Below are 24487 nucleotides of genomic sequence, written 5' to 3'. Positions count from 1 at the left end.
TCTGTCCGACAATAAAGATTTAAACCAGCCTAATGCTTTTCCCTTTATTGCTACAGTATGTTCAAGTCTTTTTAGGAGAATATTGTGATCAACTGTGTCAAATGCAGCACGGAGATCTAACAGGACAAGTATAGACACAAGTCCATTATCTGAGGCCATGAAAATATCATTGGTGACCTTCACCAGAGCTTTTTCAGTGCTATGATGAGCTCTGGAGTCTGACTGAAACTCCTCAAGTAGGTCATTACTTTGTAAATGTTCACATAGTTGATTAGCAACTACTTTCTCAAGAATTTTAGATAAGAAAAGAAGATTAGATATAGGTCTGTAATTTACTAACTCATCTTGATCAAGAGATGGTTTCTTAAGTAAAGGTTTAATAACAGCTACTTTAAAAGCCTGTGGTACATATCCATTTACCAAGGATAGATTAATCATGTCTAAAATAGTGCCACTGATCAGAGGAAATATATCTTTATACAACTTGGTTGGGATCGGGTCTAACATACAGGTAGAAGGTTTAGATGAAGCTAGAATTTTAGATAGTTCAGATAGCTCTACTGCTTCTAAACAGTTCAGACACTGCGCAGGTTCTAAAGATTCCCCCAACGCTGCTTCACTTACTGAGGATGAGGTAACCATGTTTGGGAGGATGCCAATTATTTTATTTTTAATGGAATCAATTTTATTTATGAAGAATCCCATAAAAAGTATTACTGCCAAGAGCTAAGGAATGAATGGATCAACGGAGCAATGACTCTGTGTAAGTTTGGCAACTGTACTGAAGAGATATCTAGGATTATTTTTGTTCTCCTCGATTAATGATGAAAAATATGCTACTCTAACTCTGCGAAGGGTCTTGTTATACAACAATAGACTGTCCCTCCAGATTAGGTAGGATTCCTCTTGGTGTGTAGAGCGTCATTTTCTTTCCAATTTCCTAACATTGTGCTTTAAGAAACACAGCTCTGAATTAAACCAAGGAGCCAGCTTCCTGTGAATAATCACCTTCTTTTTCAAGGGAGCTACACTGTCTAATGCAGAACGCAATGATGAAGTCACACCGTTAACAAAGACATCTATTTGTGAATGGGAAGAAACAACATTGCTGCTATCTGCAGGGTATTTCTGCAATACTGACGATATTATGAGGGGTACAAACTCTTTAAAGTTTGATAAGGCATTGTCCAATAAAGATCTACTATAATGGAAACCTCTTTTGGGGGTGGAGAACTCAATTAGATTAAACTCAAATGTTATTAAAAAATTATCAGATAGGACAGGGTTGTAAGGAAATACTGTTAATTCTTCACAATCAATGCCATATGTCAGCACAAGGTCTAAAGTATGGAGCCAAGAGTGTGTCAGTTTATGCTCGTTTTTAGCAAAACCAATTGAATCTAGGATAGTTTTGAAGGCTACGCTAAGGTTATCACATTCTGTGTCAACATGAATGTTGAAATCCCCCACTATAATAACCTTGTCAGTGTTTATCACCAAATCAGATAAGAAGTCTGACAACTGATCCAAAAACTGAGAGTAAGGGCCCGTTGGACGATACAAAACAACAAAGAGAAGAGGTTTTATTGCTTTGCAGTTTGGATGAGGGAAACTGAGGGTTAAATGTTCAAAAGAACTGTAGTTATTAATTGGCCTGGGACTAATTAATAAATCAGACTGAAAGATAGTTGCCACTCCTCCTCCTCTTCCCACAGATCTGGGAATGTGGAAATTTGAATAATTGGAGGGAGTTGACTCATTTATACTAACATAGTCCTCTTGTAACCAGGTTTCTGTGAGACAAAATAAATCTGTTTATCAGAAATTAATTAATTAACTAACAAAGTCTTTGGAGGGAGAGACCTTATATTTAATAGACCACATTTAATTGTTTTATTTTTTGGTTCAAGGTGAGCCATATTGATTTTTATTAGATTTTTATAATTTGTTCCTTTTAGATCAGTTTTTGATCTGTTAAGTCTTGGCCGTGGGAAAGACACTGTCTCAATAGGGTAATGGGAGGGTAACAGTACAGAAGCTGCAGAGAGGTGTGTTAAACTACGACTCTGCTTCCTGGTCTGGACCCTGGGTTGTCAGCATTCAGGAGAACTAATAAATCTGGCCAGTTTCCTAAAAAGAAGAGCTGCACCATCCAAAGTGGGATGGATGCCGTCTCCCCAGATCAGACCAGGTTTTCCCCAGAAAGTTAGCCAGTTATCAATGTAGCCCACGTCGTTTTTAGGACACCACCTAGACAACCAGCGGTTGAATGATGACATGCTGCTAAACATGTCATCACTGGTCAGATCAGGCAGGGGACCAGAGAAAATTACGGAGTCCGACATTGTTTAGCAAACTTACACACTGAAGCAACACCAACTTTAGTGACCTTCGATCGGCATGACCAGGTGTCATTATCGCCAGCGTGAATAACAATCTTACTGTATTTACGCTTATCCTTAGCCAGCATAAGCTATAAGCTTTGTCAAAAAGGAACGTTTCATTTATATATGTACATTTTCTATTTTGGGTCCTCCTGACGGTTAGTCCCCCCCCCTTACAACGCCACTGGTTCTCATAATGATCTAAGTCAGTGCTCCTCAAGTCCAGTCCTCGAGGTCTGGTTTCCTGCAGCTTTCAGACGTGTCCCTGCTCCAACACACCTGAATAAATTGGCTGAATCTGAATGCCTTTTATTGTCATTATAAACAAGTCCAACATGATTAAAACCAACTCCAATTATCAAAATATCAGTTATCAAAAATATTAAAAATATATACAATGTAAACATTATGAGGTACGGTGTACATTACTGGGTGTTATGTACATAAAATATACTGTTGTATAAATTGTTAAATATATGTGTGTAAAGATTGCACATTGTAGGATGGAATATTGTACATTGCAGGATAAAAACTGTAAGTATTGCACATTGTCATTATTTCACAGTAGTAAAGTTTGTTTTCCCCAACAGTTGTTTATCAGTGCATATGAGAGTTCAGGGTGGTTATCGCCAAAAGTAGCTGTTTTTGAGTCTGTTTGTTTTGGTCCTAAAGCACCTGTAGCGCCTCCCCGAGGGCAACATGTCAAACATAGCCAGGGTCAGAACTGTCTTTACTGATAGTTGTGGCTCTCCTGAGGCAGCGGGAGGTATAAATGTCCATCAGAGAGGGGAGAGGGCAGCCAATGAACTTTTGGGCTGACTGTACGACTCTTTGGCGCCTCCCCGTGTCTGTAGCAGTGCAGCTACCGTACCATACTGTGATACAGTACGTCAGCAAACTTGACGACAAGGTTGTTTCTGTGGGCCGAGCTGCAGTCCGAGGTGTAGAGGCATTATAAGAGGGGGCTCAGCACACATCCCTGTGGGAGTCGGTGCTCAGCTTTACTGGTGGAGGAGAGGTGGGGGCCAAGTCTCACAGTCTGGGGTCGGTTGGTCAACAAATTACCTCCTCAATAGGCGGCCTAGATCTCTAAAGTCCTGATAATGACCTGATTATTTAACTCAGGTATAATGAAATACAGTAAGAAACAACAGTTGCAGGATATTGGCCTCCTCATGTCTGCGGTTTGGTTCTGTGTCTTCTAGGTTATCGTCACATTCACCTTCTGTCCAGAGACGGAACCACGATTTCTCCCTCTTCCTTGTTCGTCCATGTCAGGATCACGGATCTGGAATGACCCGCACAGCTGTTCTGCAAAGAACAACATTCCACCTCTTATTTCCCAATGAGAGTCTATTTCTATATTTTTTTCTCATAGAGCTTTAGATAAAATGTTTAGCATTTCTTCATGTTCTTCTTTGAAGTGATGGGAAACTATGCCAAATGTGTAGAGGTTTTAAACAGCTGATGCAAGGATATATGCTCTCCGTCTTGTCTAAGTGCGTTTGTGGCTGCGTGCGCCGATCGTTGAGTGACTGAATGTACGTGCTCGTTTCTGCCGTTCTGGTATACTGTGCCACCAGATATTGCAGTCAAGAAATCCACTCACTTGCTTTGTGTTAACCGCCTGCATTGATTCTGGCTGCAGCATAGCTGCTACTTTTATTTAACCCATGAAACCATGACTGAGTTCATTTAAAGAGGGCAACACTTTAATGAAACATAGGAGATAATGTCGACTGACATTGATGTCGACACTGAAAGCCCCATCCACACACACACATACACACTGACTCTACTGTACTTCTGGGTCATTTCACTGTGATTAAAACAATAAAAAAAACAGATGGAACACAAATGTAAGGACCCTGAGACTAATAGACCCAGAGAGGAATGAAGCCAGTGTAAATCCTGGGCAAAGTAATAAAAGCAGCTGATGTAATGATGGATCCAGTGCGACGGCTGAGGAAACAGGAATCCTTCATATCTCCTCCTACACCCAGTTTCACGGTTCAACCCATATCCTGATCTCACAGTAAAACGTCTCTGCTCTTCCTTCCTTTTGAAGCGTGTTGGTCTGAGGTGAAGCTGAAGTAAGGAGTGCTGGCCCAGCGGTTAGAACATGCCGCTAAGCAAGACCCTTTGCCCCAAAAAAGTGGGAGCCCGCTGCTCCCCAAGGGGTGGGTTGAACCCAGAGGACACATTTCATTGGGATGTACAAAGTTGCAATGACAAATGAATGCGATCAATACGAACTCCTCACACTTCAGTGTGTTTACCTAATGCATACATATACGTGTGAATGTGTTTTCATATGTCTTTTTGTATTCATATCATGATATTTATGGCAGACTATAAACTCATTGTTTGTTTTGTATTGGACATATTTTCATTGACCGCAGTTAGGGGAAAAATAAAAGATTTTCACTGAATGTCCCTTTTCTTCATCAGTTGAACTAAAGATGCTACCATGTGATGATTGATGCAACTGTAATCTTGGTTCTAATCCCAACCCAGCAGGGCCGCCTCCCTCCGAAACGCTTCTGGGCAACAGTGAGACCATGAGTCTCAGTGAGCTTAACCTGTGGAAATAAAGGTAAAAAATAAGTTAGAAGAAGTCGGCGGTGTCATCTCTTGAGCCACTTTCCTCGGTGTCCCTGCTCTGACGTACCTTATTCAAATGTCTGAATCAGCTATCCATTAAGTTCTGCAGACGTCTGCAGGTGACCCTTTCCTTCAGCCCATTGTGATGAAGCAGGCAAAGATCTGAAACCTGCAGAACATGGACTCTGGAAATCACCAATGCACTGAACACCGGTTTACAAGTAGATGTTAGACGGGAGTGTGTGAGTGACAGAGGGGAGTAGGTGTGGGTAGCCATAAATGTTACTCAAGAGTAGCACTATTTCAACACATTTTTACTCAAGTAAAAGTAAAAGGTTGTCAGCCAAGACATTACTCCAGTAAGAGTAAAAAAGTATTCAGTAAGAAAGCTACTCAAGTACTGAGTAACTAATCCTAAAAGCTGATAATTTAATATTTAAAAATTAGGTAATCGAACAGACAAAAATATAAAGTCATGTGCAAATTCTGGTATTTTAAAGACAAAAGATACACTGAAGATTAAACGTCAAAGCAATACTTACACCAGTTAATGTATATTTATAGTATATTACAACAGTGCAACGTATTTCTAGTGACAATATCTTATGTTTGCTGTACATTAATTTGACCTCCAAACGGCTCAATGAATTCAGCAGACAGAAAATAACATTAAAATAAGAAAACTTGTGCATAAGCAAAAAGTCTAATTTTAACATGAACTCTAGGTTTCTGTCTTTCTGGTGCATTTTTGGTCAACACAAGTATGTTCTTTAATCATGAAGTTACTCGCAGCATGTACAGTAGCCAGAAATTTTACTCAAGTTAGAGTAGTGATACATACTTGAGTAAAAATATTACTCTAGTAAAAGTAAAAAGTACAGCTCAGTAAAACTACTCCTAAAAGTACATTTTGTTCAAAAGGTTACTCAAGTAAATGTAACTAGTTACTACCCACCTCTGATCGCTTGTAAATAATGTTATTAATTAAATACGCTGATCTATAGCAACTTTAAGAGGCTCTTATCAGAACATTTACTCACGTCAATCAACTCTGCGGTCACATCTGAGCAATTGGCAGGTTTAGCGTCCGCTTCAGTGAACACCAACATTCATACTGTATTCCCAGCAACTTTCCAGTCTTTTCCCTATTGGACTAATTTTTTTTTTTTTTTTTCGCCTTTTTTTGTGACTATTAGAGATTGAAAAATTCCACTGCAACTCAATATACTTTCCTTGAAAAATGGCCAATGTTTAGAAATAGACTACTGGTTAATTTCTAATAATCTCCTGAAAAATATTGCCAAGTGTGAAATATCCTAACTGATCACTGTCCTTGTCTACCTCCTTGACCAAAGAGGGACCTCAAATATTAATTTGCAAATTCAACAACAATCTTTTATATATTAACATTTTTTGTGATGACGTAAAACTCTTACTTGGAGAAGTTGACCAGCTGGAAATGACAAGCTTGAGCAAGTGAGAGTGGTTAAAATTCAAAGTTAAACAGGAGGCAATCGAAATAAGCAAATACTCCACTAAACAGAAAAGATATGAACAAAACGTTATTGAGTCCATAAATAAATTATGTAGCAAACAGAATTTAACATCTTTTTGGAAGATAATATTTACCCACAACTTCTCTCCCCACAAGTCAACATTATGGAACAATAGAGTCATAACTGTTAATAGAAAGTCTATATTTTTTAGAAATTGGCTTGAGTGTTGTATGCTATTCATATCTGATTTATGGGCTCAGATGGCAGTTTGCTAGATTTTATGTCATTTTCAAAGAAATATAATTCAGACTGTACACAAAAAATACAAGCTAGTTTGTAAGGCTATTTCCAGTCTTACGGGGGAAATGTTTTTTTCAAAACATGTGAAGTGGCCTGTCTCCCCAAAAAAATCAAAGAAACACATTTCAAAATAATTAATAACATATGCAGAATTTCCAGGAATTAAATTTGATTTAGACATGTTCCTTTTGTGACTCAGCAGATAAAACAATTCAGCATTTTTTTTCTTTTCATGCCAGCCAATTTCTGGTTGCACATACTCAGCTGGTTATAACTAATAATCAGGAATATCTCTGATTTCGAATTATCCCATATATTGTTTTATATGGACATCTTTCGTTAATTTCTATCCGACCTGACCAATATTGTTATTCTTTTGGGGAAATATCATATACATTGTAGCCAGTGGAGGAATATATTGCCATAATTCACAAGCTTTATCAGTGATTTTAAAGAAAACTTTATTTCAAGTGTCAAAAGTCTAATATTTCTTTAAAGATTTATGAAAATATCACCTTCTTTTTACTATTTTAATTAAGTTGTCATGTAGCGACGCTCGCATGTTGGTATTTTGTCTCGTGTTCAAATGTAAAACGTGAAATTTATGTAGCCCTACCCACTTCTTTTTTTATTGTCATGTTGTTATAGGAATCACTTTTTTCTTTCTTTTGGTTGTTGACATGTATCCTCATCTAGAGTTTTTGTATTATATAAGTTATTAATAAAGTATTAAAAAATAGAGCTCTTAATGTCGAGTCTTGTCGACCCCGTGAAAGGTCAAGGAGCAGGAGCTAGAAACAGGAGTTAGAAGCTATTATTAAGGGTATTCGGATGGAGCCCCACAGATTATCACAGACATGCGGAACGTTTGTTAACTTGTTTCCTAACGACGGAACAAACCGTGACACAAGCGCCATCAAGTAGAACGTAAACCAACAATACTTCCGTTATGTGATTTCAAAATAAAGGATTCTTGTTTCGGAATCTGTGTGTTTTTCCAAATTTCCACTGTTCAACCGAGACGGAAATGAAGCCGTTTGCGGCTCATGTCTGGTACCGTCTGCGGGGAAATGTTACTGCCAATCCGGAGGAGGAACGCGGTCGCCATTTATCAAGTAAACTTGAACTTCCGGTAGTTCCGACGAGCCTGACCCCACGTGGTCTGCAACAACAGCGGCAGCTGTAGCCGAAAGAGGAAAGCTGCAGTCGACCAGGCTGCTTCATACAACATATAGAATAGAGTCGGGGTTGGAAATGTTAAGATGGTTGGAAAAGTGAAACATGTCCGCCAGAAGCTCCACCAAGAGGCGGTGAAGCTCCACACCCCCCACGGCGTCAGTCAGCCCGGCGGGACCGAGCTGTCCCACAGCCGTCTGGAGCTCCACAACAGACCGGTGGACAAAGAACCGACCCCCTCCAAAGAGGAAAGACAGGTCAGAGACACACGGTCATCGGTCAGGATGGTTTTAGTGATGGTACCACAGCTCAGAGCGTTTGACTCTAAAACGTAGCAATTCAGTGAAAGGTAACTGACCTGCACTGCAAAAAGGGAACTAAAAGTACAACGTTCTTGAAACGAGTGCCTTTGTCCTCGATTTTAGCAGGTAAATAAGATTATCTGCCAATGGAATAAGTATTTGACTACCAAAATAAGATAATTTGATATACTGAAATTGAAATAAGATGACGGAGATGAGCTGTTCCTAATTTAGGTGCCAAAAATCGTATTCCATTGGCAAATCATTTCATCTTTTCTGCTCAAATCAAGGACAAATGCACTCATTTCACGACATTTTGACTTTTCGTTCCCTTTTTTGCAGCGTGTGAGTAACGTATAGACCACGTTTAACGTGTGCTTTACGCTTCCCAGGTTGTTTCTCAGAGCTCCTTTCCTTCTGGGGTATTCGCTACAACCAAGATATCCGCAGAGTCTCTGGTCCAAACACTCAGCTTTGAGGAACTCCCACAAGTCCAGCCCACCAACACGGGTAAGAGTCTTAAGCCTGTTAACCTCCACAGACCTCAACAGATTTAATGTAACAGGCCAACAGAGCGTGCTTCATAACTGATGGGTAAGGAAAAACGCTGCGTAGTTTTTATATGTACAGCGTTTTCAGCATTTTTTCCTGATAGCCCTAACCTTCAGAAGTACCCTTCTTAGTAAAGAGTCTAGCTTTGGTCATGTTTTTGTTAAATTTTGTTAATAAACCATCAGCATCCCAAAAGCCCACGCAACACAGCAGGGAGGAAGTTCAATTCATTAGCGATGCACCGATCCCATACCCGGATCAGGTATCGGCTCCGATATTTACTAATTAGCTGGATCAGATTTTGGATGAATGACGCTGATCCAATATTTGGATCCAGTTACTTTATTTATATATATATATATATATATATATATATATATATATATATATATATATATATATATATATATATATATCAAACGCAACAACACAGTTAAAGCGATCTTGTCAGTTCAGTTCTATGTTTGCAACCCTGAACACACCGTGGCCCCTAAAGGAAGCGCGGTGGTGGCGACGGAGATGCCGTGGGGATGCTTCGGAGTGGACGGGAAGGCTGCTGGACGATCTTGGAGGAAAACCTGCTACGATGCTGCGACGCCCTCATTGAAAGGATATTCTGACGGCCCGTTTTCAGTCGCCTTTGTGGGGGGGGGGGGGGGGGGGGTTTGCAAACCTTGGTGCTGGTGCCTGCTTTGAATCTAGACATCACCTGTGTGTTCTTGGCGTTCCTCCATCACTTTGAATCGTCTTGTTGCTGAAACGTGCTTCTTAAACAATCTTGCCTCGCCTCAGCACCCCAGCTGTGGCCATGGGAATGATGAATAGCGACAACCTAGTGCGGTCAAACGTGTTTGCATGGAATCACATCCCATGAATGCTCTGACTGGACGGAACCAGCAGGGGGCGCCAGCAGACTGGTCATTGACCATAGCAGGCCTGAGCATTATTTGAGGAGTGCCTGGTGTGTTGTGGCTGCACACCAGATAATTCCCACGTAGTCTTCTTCTCAGTTGACATGAATTGATGATGACTGATTACTCTCAGGTTGTTTGTTCCAAACTACCAGGATAAAAAAAACAAAACAAGGTCAGCTCCTTTCTACAGTGAGACCATCTCTCGGATCCTTACAGGTGGAGCCGTTTCCACGGCAGGAACCAGGTTCGTCCTCATCAGTGATCTGAGCAAAATCCTCCGATCTCATTGTAAGGTGGTCTGTTAAAAAAAAAAACTCAGTGTGCTGTTTTCCTGAACCAGAACACGTGGTTCTACCAGGTTAAACCAGGTCGAGGTGTCCGGTTCAGCTTGGATCAGTCCTGGTTATCCGAGCTCACCACACGCTGTGAAACGGTCCGGACAGGAAGTGCTGGAGTGATGCTTACCTTAATGTGTAGTTACCTCTTTAATTTGTGTCATTCTCTTGCCATTGAAACTAATCCAAGATTGGGGAAGGGAGGGGTCGTCGGCTTGTGTCCATTCAGCCATAATCACAGCAGCTATCCATTTCATCTAACAGTAGAAAGCTGATTCTCCTCATGGGACCCCCGTGGGGGTAACCCCCCTCCCCATGCTTGTCTTGTGTGAGGAAGCTTCTGTAGTCAGCATCTGATTCTTATCTCGGCCTGTTCTCTGGCTGCAAACACTGCTGTTGTTTGGTTCTGTGGTGGCAGATAAGAGCCCAGCAGGACCTCCGAGGCTTTCATGATCTTGCGCTACCTTCTGAAACTATTCCTACCTCTACAGCTCTGGGTTTTTAACAGCTAAACATCTGAAAAGTGTGCCGGGCATTTTATGTCCAGCTCCTTTTAGCCCTGACCTAGTGTCCTACAGGGTGGAGGACGGTGGAGTGTAAAGACCTCGGGGTGCATCGGTGGTTCACGGTGGTGGCAGCACAGGGGTTAAAGTTCTCTGTCGCTGCAACGGATTTCCGTCATTTGGAAAATAAGCGCAAAATGATCCGTGTAGACTTTTTATTCAAGATTTTAAACAGAAGCTGCGCTCAACCAATGAAATATGGCAGAGCCAGGACATTAGCCAATCAGAAAGAGAGTAGGGCAGAGATCTGCCAGTCTGCGGTTTATCTGTATTCAATCATTTTAACTTTTGGAAGAACATCTCAAACTGACCACAGATGGTATGAATGAAAGTAGCGGTGGTCAAAGATTTTCTTTGGATTTATGTAAACCAGCATGTCAAAAAGTTCAGCGGATAGAACAGCTGACAACATAAGTTTGTCTGTCACTGCTCTTGCAGTTAATTAATGAGTTATTTCCGCCTGTGGCCTCGTCGCCTGTCAGCGTTTATTACCTCGCTTCCAGTAACTTAGCTGATAAACGCAGCGACTAACCAGGGATCTCGCCGTGATTCACTGTTATGTTTTATTTAAAACTGAAAGAGTAACGCTCTAGCTTGGCTAATTTAGCATGACGCGCTTTTTTTTTTGAAGACGAAGAAGAAGGGTCGGAATGTGAAACGATGTCCCGGTTTGACTGGGTCTGATTTGGGAAAAGTAAAAAACAAAAACAAAAAAAAAAAAACCATCATAAATATTATTCCACCTGCGCTTTTCTGTAACAAACAGGGCAGTCAAACTTTTTTAAAGTAGCAGGCCGCACACTATCAAGTAGGAGGGTGCACTATATGCCGGTGCTCGAGCCCCGGAGGGGAGAATTTTGAAAAATAGAGTCTCCCTGATATATTTTGGAAGCTTTCAAGACAGGTGATTATTTAAACAATAGAGTCAGAGTGCATGTTTTAAATTGAATAAAAGGCAAAAAAATGTGAATGATCAATTCTTCAAAAACATTTCTTTTTTATTATTATTCTTAAAACATTATTTTTTTTCACATGATGTTATCATCATGTTTTAACAAGGTAAGGTAATCTCCATTTGCATAAAAGTTGTTTAATTTGAATTACTAGCACCACATAAAACAGATCAGATTAGGTGAGGTCTATTCATCTTATTATTATTATTATTATTATTCACAGTTCTGTTCTAAAAACGATCGTAACATTTCTTCATGAACCAAGTCGAATTTTTATGATAAAAATACAGGGTTGGAATGTGAAATTGAATTTACATGTTGAATTTATTTCAGTCATATCGCTCTTTTCTAAATCTCTTATCTCAGTTTAATTTCACTTGCACTCATCACACGATATCATATCATCGGCGAGGATTCTAGAGACGAACACAAAATGCATCCCCTGAAAAACTTTGATAATTTGCTGCTGTAAAATTCTATTTTATTATATGTAATATAGATTTTTCAGAATAAAAAGCTAACAGATGTGCATAATCAAAAAATATCAGAAATACAATTATAGAGCATTCAGTATTGTAAGAAAGCCCACGCTGTTTCTGGATAAATACATTATTGTATGAGTTAAGGTTTATTCCGTTTTATGCCTCTTTCCTTGTAAGTTTGAAATGTCCCATGCTCCTGAATGCACCATAGCTTTCTGACGCTCGTGAATGCATCACACTGGTCTATGAACGCGGTGCTGTGCACGTTTGATCTTCGCTTAAAAAGCTTTGCAGTTTCAAAACTCACGTCGGCTCTCACAGTTTTATTGCACTTTTCGGCATAACACCGGTCTGTGTTTTGATCGGAAAAGTAGCATCTCGGTTGGAACCAGGAACCCAATCACTCGTTAATGTTGCTCTCAGTGGAGACAGATGCTAAGCTGATTTTTGGGATGTATAATCGGGGAAAAGTAGGCGGCGGCAGGAGCTGCTATAGACGGCGATTTGCCGCCGTTGACCGGCTACTTTTGACTGCCCTGAACAAAGAAGGCAGAGCTGCAGTCAGAGCGGCTGTCAGTAAATAAGCAGCAGTTCCACCTCATGAGCAGCTGAACCAGGACAATTGTTAAATAAAATGACAAGGATTTTGATGCATACAGATTATTAAGGAAACTAAATAAAACAAATAAACTGCAGCTACAACATGGACTGGAGAACGGGTTCTAACTGTGTGAGACCAAAGAAAAGGGATTCGCAGAGAGTTTTTGTAGTTTATTTGTTATTTTTACATGGAGTGGAGCGCGATGTGAAGCGACACTGTAGGAGCGAGTCGCACCAGAAACGTGTGAAAAAGCCTCATGTGGATCTATGGTCTCATTGACACAGAGTCCATCCTGGACATATCACTAGGCTAAAATATAACCGTTTTTATAAACTTCAAAAAAGTTAATGCCTTTTCATAAACTCATGAGTTGTGATAATTAATTGGTGAGAAATATCTGGCAAAGCAGAGACTGATTATTGTAATGTACAATCTGTGTCAAATTAAACTGTATGATGTCATGATGGTGTTGGTGATGTGTCCCTCTTTGTCCGTGGCTGTTGTTGGCCTTGTATGATCATAGAATTGATTTATATCGAATGTGATAGTGTAATTGTAAAGTGAAAACGTGAGTGGACAGTGGACCAGTTTGGCAAAAATGCGAAGGAAGAACTTGCTTGATGCTGTAAATATGAAAGTTAACCAGGTGATGTTATGGATGTGGAAAGTGAAGGAGATTATGCAGAGGGCTGTTCTTGATGGTGGCATGGCTCTGAAGCTGGAAGGTGGGAGAGATACAGGACTTGTCAATGGAACTACCAGATTTGGTTAAAGTGGACTTTGCACAATAAGCAAATGAGGTTATTAAGGTGGCATGACGTCCACGGCCCAGGAATATATGGGCTGACTAGAAAAAATTTCAGTCAAATTGATTATTTTTGCTTTAACCCCTGTGGTAGCATCATGCTGTGGGGAAGCTGATGAAATGTAGGGGAGTTGCTGTGTTTATAATTAGGGTTCCAAGCCCGCAGCGCAGGCGAACGGCTATGCCGTTCGTCTGCTCTGTGAGCAGAGAACCCTATTGTTTTTCGTGTGTTTTTAAATTATTTATTATTATTATTATTATTACGTATGCCGTTCGTCTGCTCTGTGAGCAGAGAACCCTATTGTTTTTCGTGTGTTTTTAAATTATTTATTATTATTATTATTACGGCTAAAACGCGTTGGGCGGCCCATGCGGATTTGTAACGAATCAATAGGATCAGGTATCTAAGTACAGAATGTGCGCCTCTACTCAAACCCAGAAATTCAGACCCCTCAACAACTAGGGGGCGCTATAATAAAGGACAACGCGTTTACGCCTGTAACCACCAAACTACTGGTCCTACACTCAAAAACTTGATGGCACTTTGTTTATTGGATGATTCAGCAAAATAAAGTGAATTGGGACACCCTTCGTTTCCCAGCTAGTTTTCGCGCTACATGGCTACAAAGCTTAAACCTTTCTAGTTAAACTCCTCCTACATATTTTGTGCAATCTGCGTAAAACTCCATATATAACCATGTAATGGACAAATAAAAAAGTTAACGCGGCGGATTTTTGAATTTTGACTTTTTCGAAAAGTAACGCTAAAATAAGTGATTGTTAGCTAGCTAGCTCTAAATGTAATTGCTGATTATTGTAAAACCATAACAGATTTTGACATGTCCTTCATAACCCATAGTCCAAATAAGATTTTGCACATGTGACCCGCCTTTGAGGATCGTCCATCACTAGGGGGCGCTGTGATGTCAAGAAATCTACTACGCAAGAATGGCTGATCGGATTTTTACAAAAACTTCTTCATTCCCTTCCAGACATTGCCCTTAACTAAAGTATTAAATATAGTATTTATTGAAACAAGTGGGCGGGGGCTATTTCCAAAAGTGTGGAAAAAAACTGGAAAACTTCAAAAATTCACCAAAAATCACTTGTGTGGTGTAACAAGCTCGGATTTTCAGGATGTATTCCTTGAATAAGGTGCAACAATTCTCTCACTGCATGTATTCCAGTTTTTGAAAGTTGCACACTCTGATTTTTTAAAAGTTTGTAAAATGGAGAAATCAATGTATTTTCCACAAATATTGGTCAATCCCAATAAAAATGGCCTCTATCTGTAAAGCACAGCCAGAATAACCATGTCTTTCAGTTTGGTAAAAATCCAGGCGATTTTGACCAATTTACAAGATTTTAAAAATTAATGATACAAGATTATAAAGTTTAATATTTTTTTTCTCTGAATCCATTTTTTTAATGACCATCAAAAAAATCGTGTGGTTAGATAAAACACTCTTGGACATTCATGAATATTTTCAGAATTTTAGAGCAAACCGTTGAATTTTAAGAAATTTATGAAGTTTGTGATCAATTTACAGCTCTCATCATCGAGAGCTCTGCCATCCAGAACTGTGAACAGGGCGGCCATTATGCCCATATTTGGGCACATCACCGGAAGTGACGTCACATCCTGTGTTTTTTCTAAGCGGAGCAGAGACTTGAAATGGGAGGATAGCTTTTAGAGTTTTGAGAAGAACACATAATTTAAAAAATTTAATTGAATATAAAAAAGATCAAGCAGAAGCAAGGAAAGTTATTTAGAAGGCAAAGAAGACAAAATGGAGAGATTTTTGTGATTCAATAGGCAGAACAACTTCTATAGCTGAGGTATGGGGAATGATTAAGAAAATGAAGGGAAATAGATCAGAGAGAACATATCCAGTTCTAAAACATGAAGAAGGAACAGCATTAACAAATGAATAAAAAGTAATGGCAAGAACATTTGCAAAGATCCATAGTTCAGATATGGATCAGACTTATTCGAAAAGTAACGCTATAATATAATATGGATAGATAGATAGATAGACTTAGAGAGAATTAGAAAACTTTATTTGTCATTTTGTATGCACAGAGTGCGTACAGAACGAAATTCTGTTGCATACAGCTTGTAAATTGCAGTAAAATAAATTACAGTATAAGGTGCAACAGTGATTTGAAGTAAACAATTGAAATGCAAACAAATCAGGAGAAGTCACAGTGTACAGGTGTGTATTTTTAAAAAACATTTGTATATGCAGAATTGATTGTGCAGAGGGCAATTTGTGCAAGAATACAGCTTGTAAATTACAGTCAATTTAAATTACAGTATAAGGTGCAGCAGTGATTTAAAAGTAAACAATTGAAGTGTAAACAATGCATGAGAAAGTCACAGTGTACAGATAAGTATTTTTAAAACCATTTGTATGTACTGAATTGATTGTGCAAAGGGCATTTGTGCGAGAATGCATTTAGAAACTGAGAGTTCGACAGCATTTGTAATGCTAGTTGGAGATGCAATGATGCAAAATGAGCAAATATGCGAATGTTGTGCAAAGTTTATGGGTTATAGTTATAGATAGCAGTGACATGCATTCAGGGGAGGCAATCATGGAAAGAAAGAAAATATAGAATAATGATAACAATATATATTGTGATTCACTCAGTCATTTGTAATAATAATTGTTTTTTTAATCTAATTTCCTTATTTTTTTATGATATTCTCTTTAAAATCGAAGACTTTTGGCTATTTTAAACGTAAATCCTTGGTGGTGCTTGATAGTGAAGCGCCACCAAGCCAGCGATCTTGGTCTCCCCAGGGATTGCGCAATCCCATGTTAACTGCGCTGACTTCCATTCCGTGAATGCATCTTCCTGTCTCTAGATCATAAATTCAATTGTTCAAACACTGATGAACTGATTTTCCACAATTTAATATATGTGGATTACGAATTCTGTTTTGGTCATTAAACTATGTATTTTCGTGTGCTGCTGGGCGATCATAAAAGCCAAAGAGCTGGTTGTATGTGAGGCCGGCAGTTCCTTAGCCTCTAGGCAGGGGGCGCTCAAGGGGCACCGCTCTTATCCCAAAATAGTAGAGTCAAAGCAAGTTATGGATGTGTTATTAGCGAGTTTTGCTAAACAAGTAAAGCACTAAAAAGACTCTAAACATACAGCTGGAACAGGACTGATAAGGGAAGGCTTTCCTCCCTGGCAGTGAGCTCCACTGAGACTGAGAAACTTTTAAAACTGAAGAAGATAAAAAGAACTTTTACCGGAAAATTATGATATTTTTGTTCAGAAAGAGCTGCGCATGGACTTCATTTCTAAGTAGAGGTAAGACAGCGATTATTATTCATGTTTTGTTTTTGTAATGAAATGTGCATAATGTTGGTTAGTTTTTGAATGTGTTACAAATGTAGAAATCCATCATAACTCATAAACTGCTACCAATCAAATGACAAATAATTTAGTTTTATTTATTTTTTGAACAAATAATCAATATTTTTTCCATGTCTCTTGGTTAATTGATTTGGCTCAACCAGTCTCCTTCAGCACTTTGCAATGAGTCTACTCATTGAGTGAGTATATATATTTGTAAATCTGACTGATGATGTCAGTGCTTCACCAGCTATGAACCCTACCGCACGTCACTGATAGATAGATATATCTATCAACATCTGCATACCTTGATTCAAATGAAACGATTTTAGTCTTATTTAACACTACAAGCTACAAGGATAAGAAGATAATATCTTGGTTGAACTTAAAATAAAAAGGTATAAGTTACAGGAAACATGTAATTCATATATTATGAGTTGTCATGAAAAGGAGTAATAGCATTAATGGTTTAAAGGGTCACTGTAAATGAAGAACATTCATTATTTATATATATATATATATATATATATATATATATATATATATATATATATATATATATATATATATATATATATATATATATATATATATATATATATATATATATATATATATATATAAGGGGAACAGTTCATGGTGGGGGTTTGAGGGTCTCTGTTGATGCTATGGGCTGGGAACATGCAGCGCTGGGATGAAATGTCCTTAATGGAGGAAAGAGGAGCCCCTATGATCCCTTCTGCTGTCCCCACCACTCTCCTCATTTACCACCAGTCGGAGGTGCTGCAGCCTCCACACCACACAGAGAGACAGCTGGTCAGAATGCTCTCTATGGTACTTCTGTAGAAGGTTGTGAGAATGTGTGGGGACAGGTGGGCTCTCCTCATCCTCTGCAGGAAGTACAAGCGCTTCTGTGCCCTCTTTACCAGTGACGTGGTGTTCACAGACCAGGTGAGGTTGACCGTGATGTGCACCCCCAGGAACTTGGTGCTGCTAACCACCTGATGTGATGTGATTGGGGGTGAACCTGGGGGTGCAGTCGTGTGTCATCAGAGTAAACAGCAAGGGGCTCCGGATGCAGCCCTGAGGGGAGCCCGTGCTGAGGGTGATGACATCAGAGCTGGTCTGTCAGACCCGGACCGACAGTGCTCAGGAGGTGAGGAAGTGGTGAAGGGGTGTGCTGAAGCCCAGATGTTCCAGTTTTTCCACCAGATGCTGTGGGATTGAACGCTGAAGTCCAGGAACATGCTCAAAGGGGGCGGTGCCCGGGCTTGGAACCCGTTAATAACTGCTTGCAGTTCTAGTTTTTCTCTTGGGGTTTCGCTGACCTCGTAGCGTGGGTCCCTGCATAACCCCCCGGGCCCAGGGCAGCCGCACCCTCTGCCCGATATCGGGCCGATATTAACAGCCGACATTTATTCCCATCTAGTTGTGTCTCAGGAGGGAGAGGGGGTCTGTGATGTGGTTTTTGTTCGGTCATGTGACACCGATGCATCGCAGACAGCGTTCTGGGGTTTCTAAACGAAGCAGAGATGCAATCTCAGCGGCGTCGTCGTTCTTCATAGTGTTGAAAGACGTCTGCCTGTGCTGTCGGGCTAGATGCAGACCTATGATTGGGCGGGTGGGGGGGTAAACAAAACCAGGACGCACACCTGTAACAGGCTGGTGTGCCGCCAACCTCCAGTTGACGCTACAGTGTAACTGTGATTGTGTTCCACAGGGCCAGGGGAGAAAAGACTCAAGCCAAAGAAGGAGAAGATGAAGGAACGGAGAGAAAGGTGGCTCAGCAGTAAGTTCCTCACCCCCTGAGGAGGAACGTGTCCACATTCGACATGTTCCCCCACAGAAAAAAAACACACCAATCCACCATGTTTGGATATCTGTATTCATTCATCTAGGCAGAATTCAGGTAGAAATACTATAGCTATGTTTTATTTGCTAAATTGCTGAGGGGCATCGTCTTGTTGGAAGACCCGTTTGATTTAACCCCTAAGCTTTAACTTCTTGGCTGATGTCTTAACACTTTGCTTCAATAAAAGGTTCTTTCCTCCTGATGCTGTCTATCTCATGAAGCACACCAGTCCCTCCTTCCTCTTGTCCACAGTTCTGATGTGTGAAAGCCACAGAAAACCCGAGGAAGATGTGTTTAACAAAACCTGGCAGCCATTTTGGAGCAGGATGAACCACAGATTCAATCTGAACAACCAGATATCACCGAGATGTTAGCACTTGTGTGTGTGATAAGTCTGCTTGCCTGACTGGGCTTTGGGCTCTGGACCATTCTTGATAAGATAAGATAGGCTTTATTGATCTCACAGTGGAGAAATTCACTTGTCACACATCGGCTTAAACAAAAAAACAAAAGAAGGTGCCAAAAGGAGGAAAAGGTGCATGTTGGGTCTAATTATTACCGCTCTCTAACTGCGCCGCCATCATCTCTAGTAATTGATATGAAGCCTGTAATCGAAGCCTTCTGCTTAGCCAATCAATTCATCCGTAACACAACACGCGGCTTCTTGGCGCGTATAATTAGGCGCTAATGGCCGCTGCCTCAGACCTGCAGAAACCCGAGCCCGGCTCCACAGAGGATGCTCCTCCACAATTAGGAGGCAATTAGAAGGCCAGCTTGTTCCAGGTTTCCTCATTCTACACAGAACGAAAGTCTGGCTCCTGGTGTGTGTGACGGTCCGGACTGAAACACGGGACTGATGCTGAGAAATGTATTTCTACACATGATAGGAATTTGTCTCGTAAGATAAGATAGTCTTTATTGATCGGAGGTTTGAAGTGCAGAGAGTGAAAAGGAACGGTGAGAGGACAGTCCCCTGTGGTGGTCCTGTGCTGCTGACTACCTGTTCAGACACACAACCCTTCAGTTTAACACACCATGGTCTGTTTGTCAGGTACCCTCTGATCCTTGAGACCTCCACCCGGATGATTTGGAGGTTCTGACAACCAATCAGACTGCTTTGTGTTAAGTGCAATGGGGAAATCAAAGAACATGACCCTCACAGGACCGCCTGCTTTATGCAGATGACAGTTGGTTTATTGAAGCATGTGTTTGATGGTATCTTACATAGGGCTGGACGATAATTCAATAACAATATATATCGATCGATAGACGTGTGGCGCGATAGGAAAAAAAAGGGTCGATAAAACTTCAATATAAAAACAGTTTTCCTTCCTTCCTTTCAGCCTATCATATTAGTTGATGCTACAGTCACTACTTCCTCTCGACCAATCGTAATCGCGGACCCATGCACGCCGTCACAGCTGTGTAGCCCCGCGCGACACCGCGGATATGCTGCTGTTGTCTGCAGTTGAAAAACCTGGCTTCAAACAATTACTCGCCACTCTTAATCCGCGATATAAAGTTCCAGGACACAAGTTTTTCTCTAACAGCGCTCCCTAAATTGTGCAACTAGTGCAGAGAATCAGTGCAAAATGAGCTGCAGTCTGTGTCCTCCTTACACGCCACAACCCCGGACCTCAGCCCTACGTCAGCCTCTCAGTTATGAAACCTGAGAAGTAAATAGTGTACTATTCCCACCTAAATAGGCTATTTTATTTATTTATTTGGTTTATTTATTTTGGTCATTTTACTGGTCACTATAGTTTATTCTTTATCATTATTTAATAACATAACTCAGGTCTCTTAAGTTATTTAAAAAAAAAAAAAATTCTGTTATGGTTAAAAAAAGTTGGTTAAATAAAGATTTAATTGAAATTCTGTGTTTTTGTTCTTTATTAAAATTAAACCATTTAGCAATATCAAAAAAATGTCCAGGCAGAGCTGCACATAAAATATGGTTTTAAATATTTTCAATAATTATCGATATCGATCAATATGGATTTTTTTTTTATCGATAAGCTTTTTTTTCTATATCGTCCAGCCCTAATCTTACATTTGCATCATAACAAATGTCCAGAAGTAAAAAGGTATCATTAGCATCGCAAATAATGTTATAATTGTCCAAAAAAAACAAAAAAAAACAACTGTTTTCCTCCCCAAAGAGAAGAACCATAGGGTTTTAAGAAGAATATATCAAGATTGAGAATTGACACGCTGCCCTGCCTTATGCATGTAACAGAAAACTGTATAATATGATCCCAGTCTGTGGAATAAAAGATGATAAATCTGACATCAGTATGAAGGCATTGAGCACAGAAAGTCAGAGGGTCCAGGACACGACGGTCACATCAGCAACACCGACTTCTTTCTGATGTCTTGGCTAAACAAGCTAGTCTGTCTGACACGAAGAGGTTTAACAGGCTTCGTTTGCTCCCGCAGAGATCAGCTCCATCAGACAGGCCAAGGAGCAGCAGGCGGCGGAGGCCCGGCGGCAGGCCACGCCCGTTGTGGGCGACCTGAAGCCGCTGGTGGACGCCCTGCCGGAGCTCTGCCAGCTCATCCAGCCCCCGGCGGCTTTGGGGTCCCGCCGCAAGACGAGGAAGAACAAAACGTAAGCCCTAGAGAGCCCCCTCTGACCTCTGACCTCTGACCTTGAGTTTCAAAGTGTGAGAAAACAACACAAGGCGGTGCCTCAATCTGACGTGCAAGGACGCATTAAATCTGAAAAGTGTGGCATGCATTTTGGTCTGTAATGTTCCCTGTATCAGTACAATTCAATTTTCAATTCAATTTATTTATATAGCGCCAAATCATGAAACATGTTCAGGGTGAAGTCTTGTGCAGCCTCCAACAGCATGTCTGCCTTGTATTTGGCTCTGTCCAGCTTCCCCACAGCACAATGCTGCCACCACCTTGTAAAAAAATATATATTTTTAGGTTTAACCAGCAGGAAGCTAATCATCAGTATTGCTTTTTTATGTTTATGCCTGTCTTTGTGTGGTGTTTGTGAGTCGCCGTGGTAACGCGGCCCTCGTTTCTCCCGTTTCAGGCCGATGAGGAGGCCCGAGCCGACGGACTTCAGTCAGATGAAGCAGTCCCAGAAGCGCAAACTGCTGTAAGCGTCTCCTCCGCCGTCTGACGAGCGGCGCGCGCGCTGAGGCTGAACCTGTTCTCTGCTTTCACAGGGAAACCGAGAGCAGCCGCTTCACAGACGCAGTCCGGACGCTCTCCGGCACACAGAACCCGCTGGCTGACATCGGGGAGCAGCTGAGGAAGAGGATGAAGCAAGAGGAAGAGCAGGGTCCCAGTTAGTGGCGGGTGGACTCTCGGACAGGAAAAGCAGGAGAAGCCGATGACTGTAACCTGCGGCTTCCCACCGTGACTCAGAGTATTTTTAATAAATAAGTTTCTGTCGTCGTCCACACGCAGCTCAGAGCCGCCGCGGTCCTCTTTCTTTCTGCTTAACTTCTGTCAGTCTCAAAGGCCGGTCCTCCAGCTGCTGGAACCGTCAACATCAACAGGGATGTTCAGCATCCGAATCCTTTCTTCTGGAAGTGTCGGGTTGTGTGATCCTTTTCATGGCTGGAAGCTCTAAGAACCTGAGCTGCTGTGGTGCGGCTGGTGAGCTGTGGTCAGATCAGAGGTAAGACGAAGCTGATCAATAGGCGCTGCTGTGCTCGTGTGGACCCATTAGTGTTCATTAATAATGGATCCTACGGGAAGAGCACAGGGTCAAATTAAGTCATCAGAGCTCTGTGTTACCGGTGGGGACCAAACACTGAATTTTGCTCTTTTTCAGCTGATTGATGTGAACATGGGCATCTTTATTTTGGTCTCTTCAGGGCCGTGAGTAGTGAGTGTTGTTCTGGTGGTGGTGTATTATCAGCCAACCGTTAAATCATGGGCCGTCTCTGTGTTCTGCCTGTAAGCCCAGCATTTTAAATAAAGCTAAAGTGTCACGTGTTATATTCTCCTGAAAGTATATGGCGTTGAGAGGTTTGATGCCTCTGTAAAAACAGGTGGAGTTTCTCGTGTCTTCCCGGAGGGGGAGCTCTGCCGCTCATTTCATAAAGCGAAGCTTCAACGGAAGCGTGATCATTTTGGATCATCATGACGCTAAGCAACCTGACTCTAGCCAGATTGATATCGCTCCGCCTAGCTTCACTCACATCCATCTGGGACATCTTCCATAGAGAGTGATTTCTCCAACCAATTTTATTGTCCGGCCAATCAGGACGCAGGGCTGGAGTTTCATAGATGTGACGTAGTGGAGAAGCGACCGTGAGACTGATTCAGACAATGGCGGCTCGCATCGAGGAAGCAAGCGTTAGCATTGATGCTATTTCTTCCGTGTTTGTTTCATTAAAAGAACATCAGAGACCGGCTCTGAAGGCTTTTGTTGGTGGAAACGATGTTTTCGCCCTTCTCCCGACCGGATTTGGCAAGTTTTGTTTTCCGAGGCGCGCCCCTGGCGGAGCGGTTAGCGCTAACCATATTAGGAGGCGGTCGGCCCGGGATCAACTCCGACCCGCGGTGCTTTGCCGCCTGTCTTCCCCCCTCTTCCTGTCAGCTCACTGTCAATAAAACGCGTGCCACTAGAGCCGCAAACACACAAAAAAAGAAAAAAAGTTTTATTTTTTCCTGCGTCGCTCTCACAACGTCACGGGTTAGCTTCGGTGTGAGTGGTTGAAATAGCACGTCGATAAAGATGACAGACAAGTGGCTTATCCAATCATATGCAAGGATTTTTGATAAGGCCCAGCCTTCAGAAACGTCATTCCTATGGATCAGTCCCAGATGGATGTGAATGGAGCTAGGCGGAGCGAAATCCATATGGCTAGGGTCAGGTTAGACGCTAAGTTCAGTACAAATAAGAGGAACCCTGCCCCGCACTGTGAGGAACATCCATCCAGGCTCCATCCCTGCTGGAGAGCAGGCAAAACGGCTCATTTGAATGTGAATGTAGCTTTCATTGTGTTTCAGAGCGGCTTCCTCATTACCCCGCTGTAAAACTAGATGAACCTTATTCTACCTCTATCAAATTTACTTTTCCTGAGGTTTTGGGGGTATAATATGATCTGTTGTGTATCAAAGGACCTGCTCAGGGGCGGTCAGCTTTGTCTCCGCTCAAAAACCGTCAGATCAGCGAACAGTTTAGTTTTCTGCGTAGGGTATTTTCTACATAATTCATATTCTCCAGTCAGAGCACAGCATCCGGCCGTGAGCTGCTCTAGCATGTCTGACTGTTTCACTTGAGGAGAATGGCGGAGAAGGGAGCAGACGGCAGTCCCCGATCATCCTCCATGTATCGGATCCAATAGGAGCCAGACGCAGCTGCAACAGCGGTGCGCGAATATCCAATGTTCAACCTCGGGAGTTTTCGAACAAACGGATTTTGAAAAAAATAAAAGTTCTGTACCAACACGGAAGGTGGCGACCACCACAACGCTACCTGTAAGTTTATTTCATTTCTAAATGCTGTCAAATGTAAGGAAGGTGTGTCTGTAACTGCAGTGAGCCCCAGGTTAAAGCCTTTGGTCAGCTTGGCCGCGCCTGTCCGACAGCCTGCGACACAAACATGTCCACCTGCCATAACATTCTAATAAAGATTTTGTGACAGAGTGTTGCGCCAAGAAGGGAGGTGTGGGGGCGCGTTTGACAGGTTGTCCACATGCGGTTGTAGCCAATCAGAGTGAAGTCAATTTAGTAGAGCTGCCCACCATTACCCCAGCCAACCTGTTGGCTGAGGAGGGATATTTGGTCTGACAAAACAAGATGACGTTATTTTCTAAAGGAACT

General features: G+C 41.5%; 1 protein-coding gene across 1 annotated transcript; it reads left to right on the top strand.

Annotated features, from left to right (window-relative positions):
• The first annotated feature begins 7959 nt into the window (after window positions 1-7959).
• On the top strand, window positions 7960-22652 carry fam207a (family with sequence similarity 207 member A). The gene is made up of 6 exons (XM_012853758.3): window positions 7960-8217; window positions 8655-8772; window positions 18557-18625; window positions 21128-21299; window positions 21738-21803; window positions 21874-22652. The coding sequence occupies exons 1-6, from the start codon at window positions 8047-8049 to the stop codon at window positions 21998-22000; spliced, it is 723 nt and encodes a 240-aa protein (XP_012709212.2). The 5' UTR covers window positions 7960-8046; the 3' UTR covers window positions 22001-22652.
• The last annotated feature ends 1835 nt before the right edge of the window (window positions 22653-24487 follow it).

Source organism: Fundulus heteroclitus, chromosome 24 (genome assembly GCF_011125445.2).
Source record: "Fundulus heteroclitus isolate FHET01 chromosome 24, MU-UCD_Fhet_4.1, whole genome shotgun sequence".
NCBI lineage: Eukaryota > Metazoa > Chordata > Actinopteri > Cyprinodontiformes > Fundulidae > Fundulus > Fundulus heteroclitus.
This window is presented reverse-complemented; position numbering and strand designations above follow the sequence as displayed.

Bases quoted from the DNA above. Each gene is read 5' to 3' on its own strand.
- fam207a (XM_012853758.3), top strand. From the start codon at position 8,047: ATGGTTGGAAAAGTGAAACATGTCCGCCAGAAGCTCCACCAAGAGGCG. The intron at 8,218-8,654 runs GTCAGAGACACA...TACGCTTCCCAG, and splicing joins CCTCCAAAGAGGAAAGACAG to GTTGTTTCTCAGAGCTCCTT. The intron at 21,300-21,737 runs GTAAGCCCTAGA...CTCCCGTTTCAG, and splicing joins AAGACGAGGAAGAACAAAAC to GCCGATGAGGAGGCCCGAGC.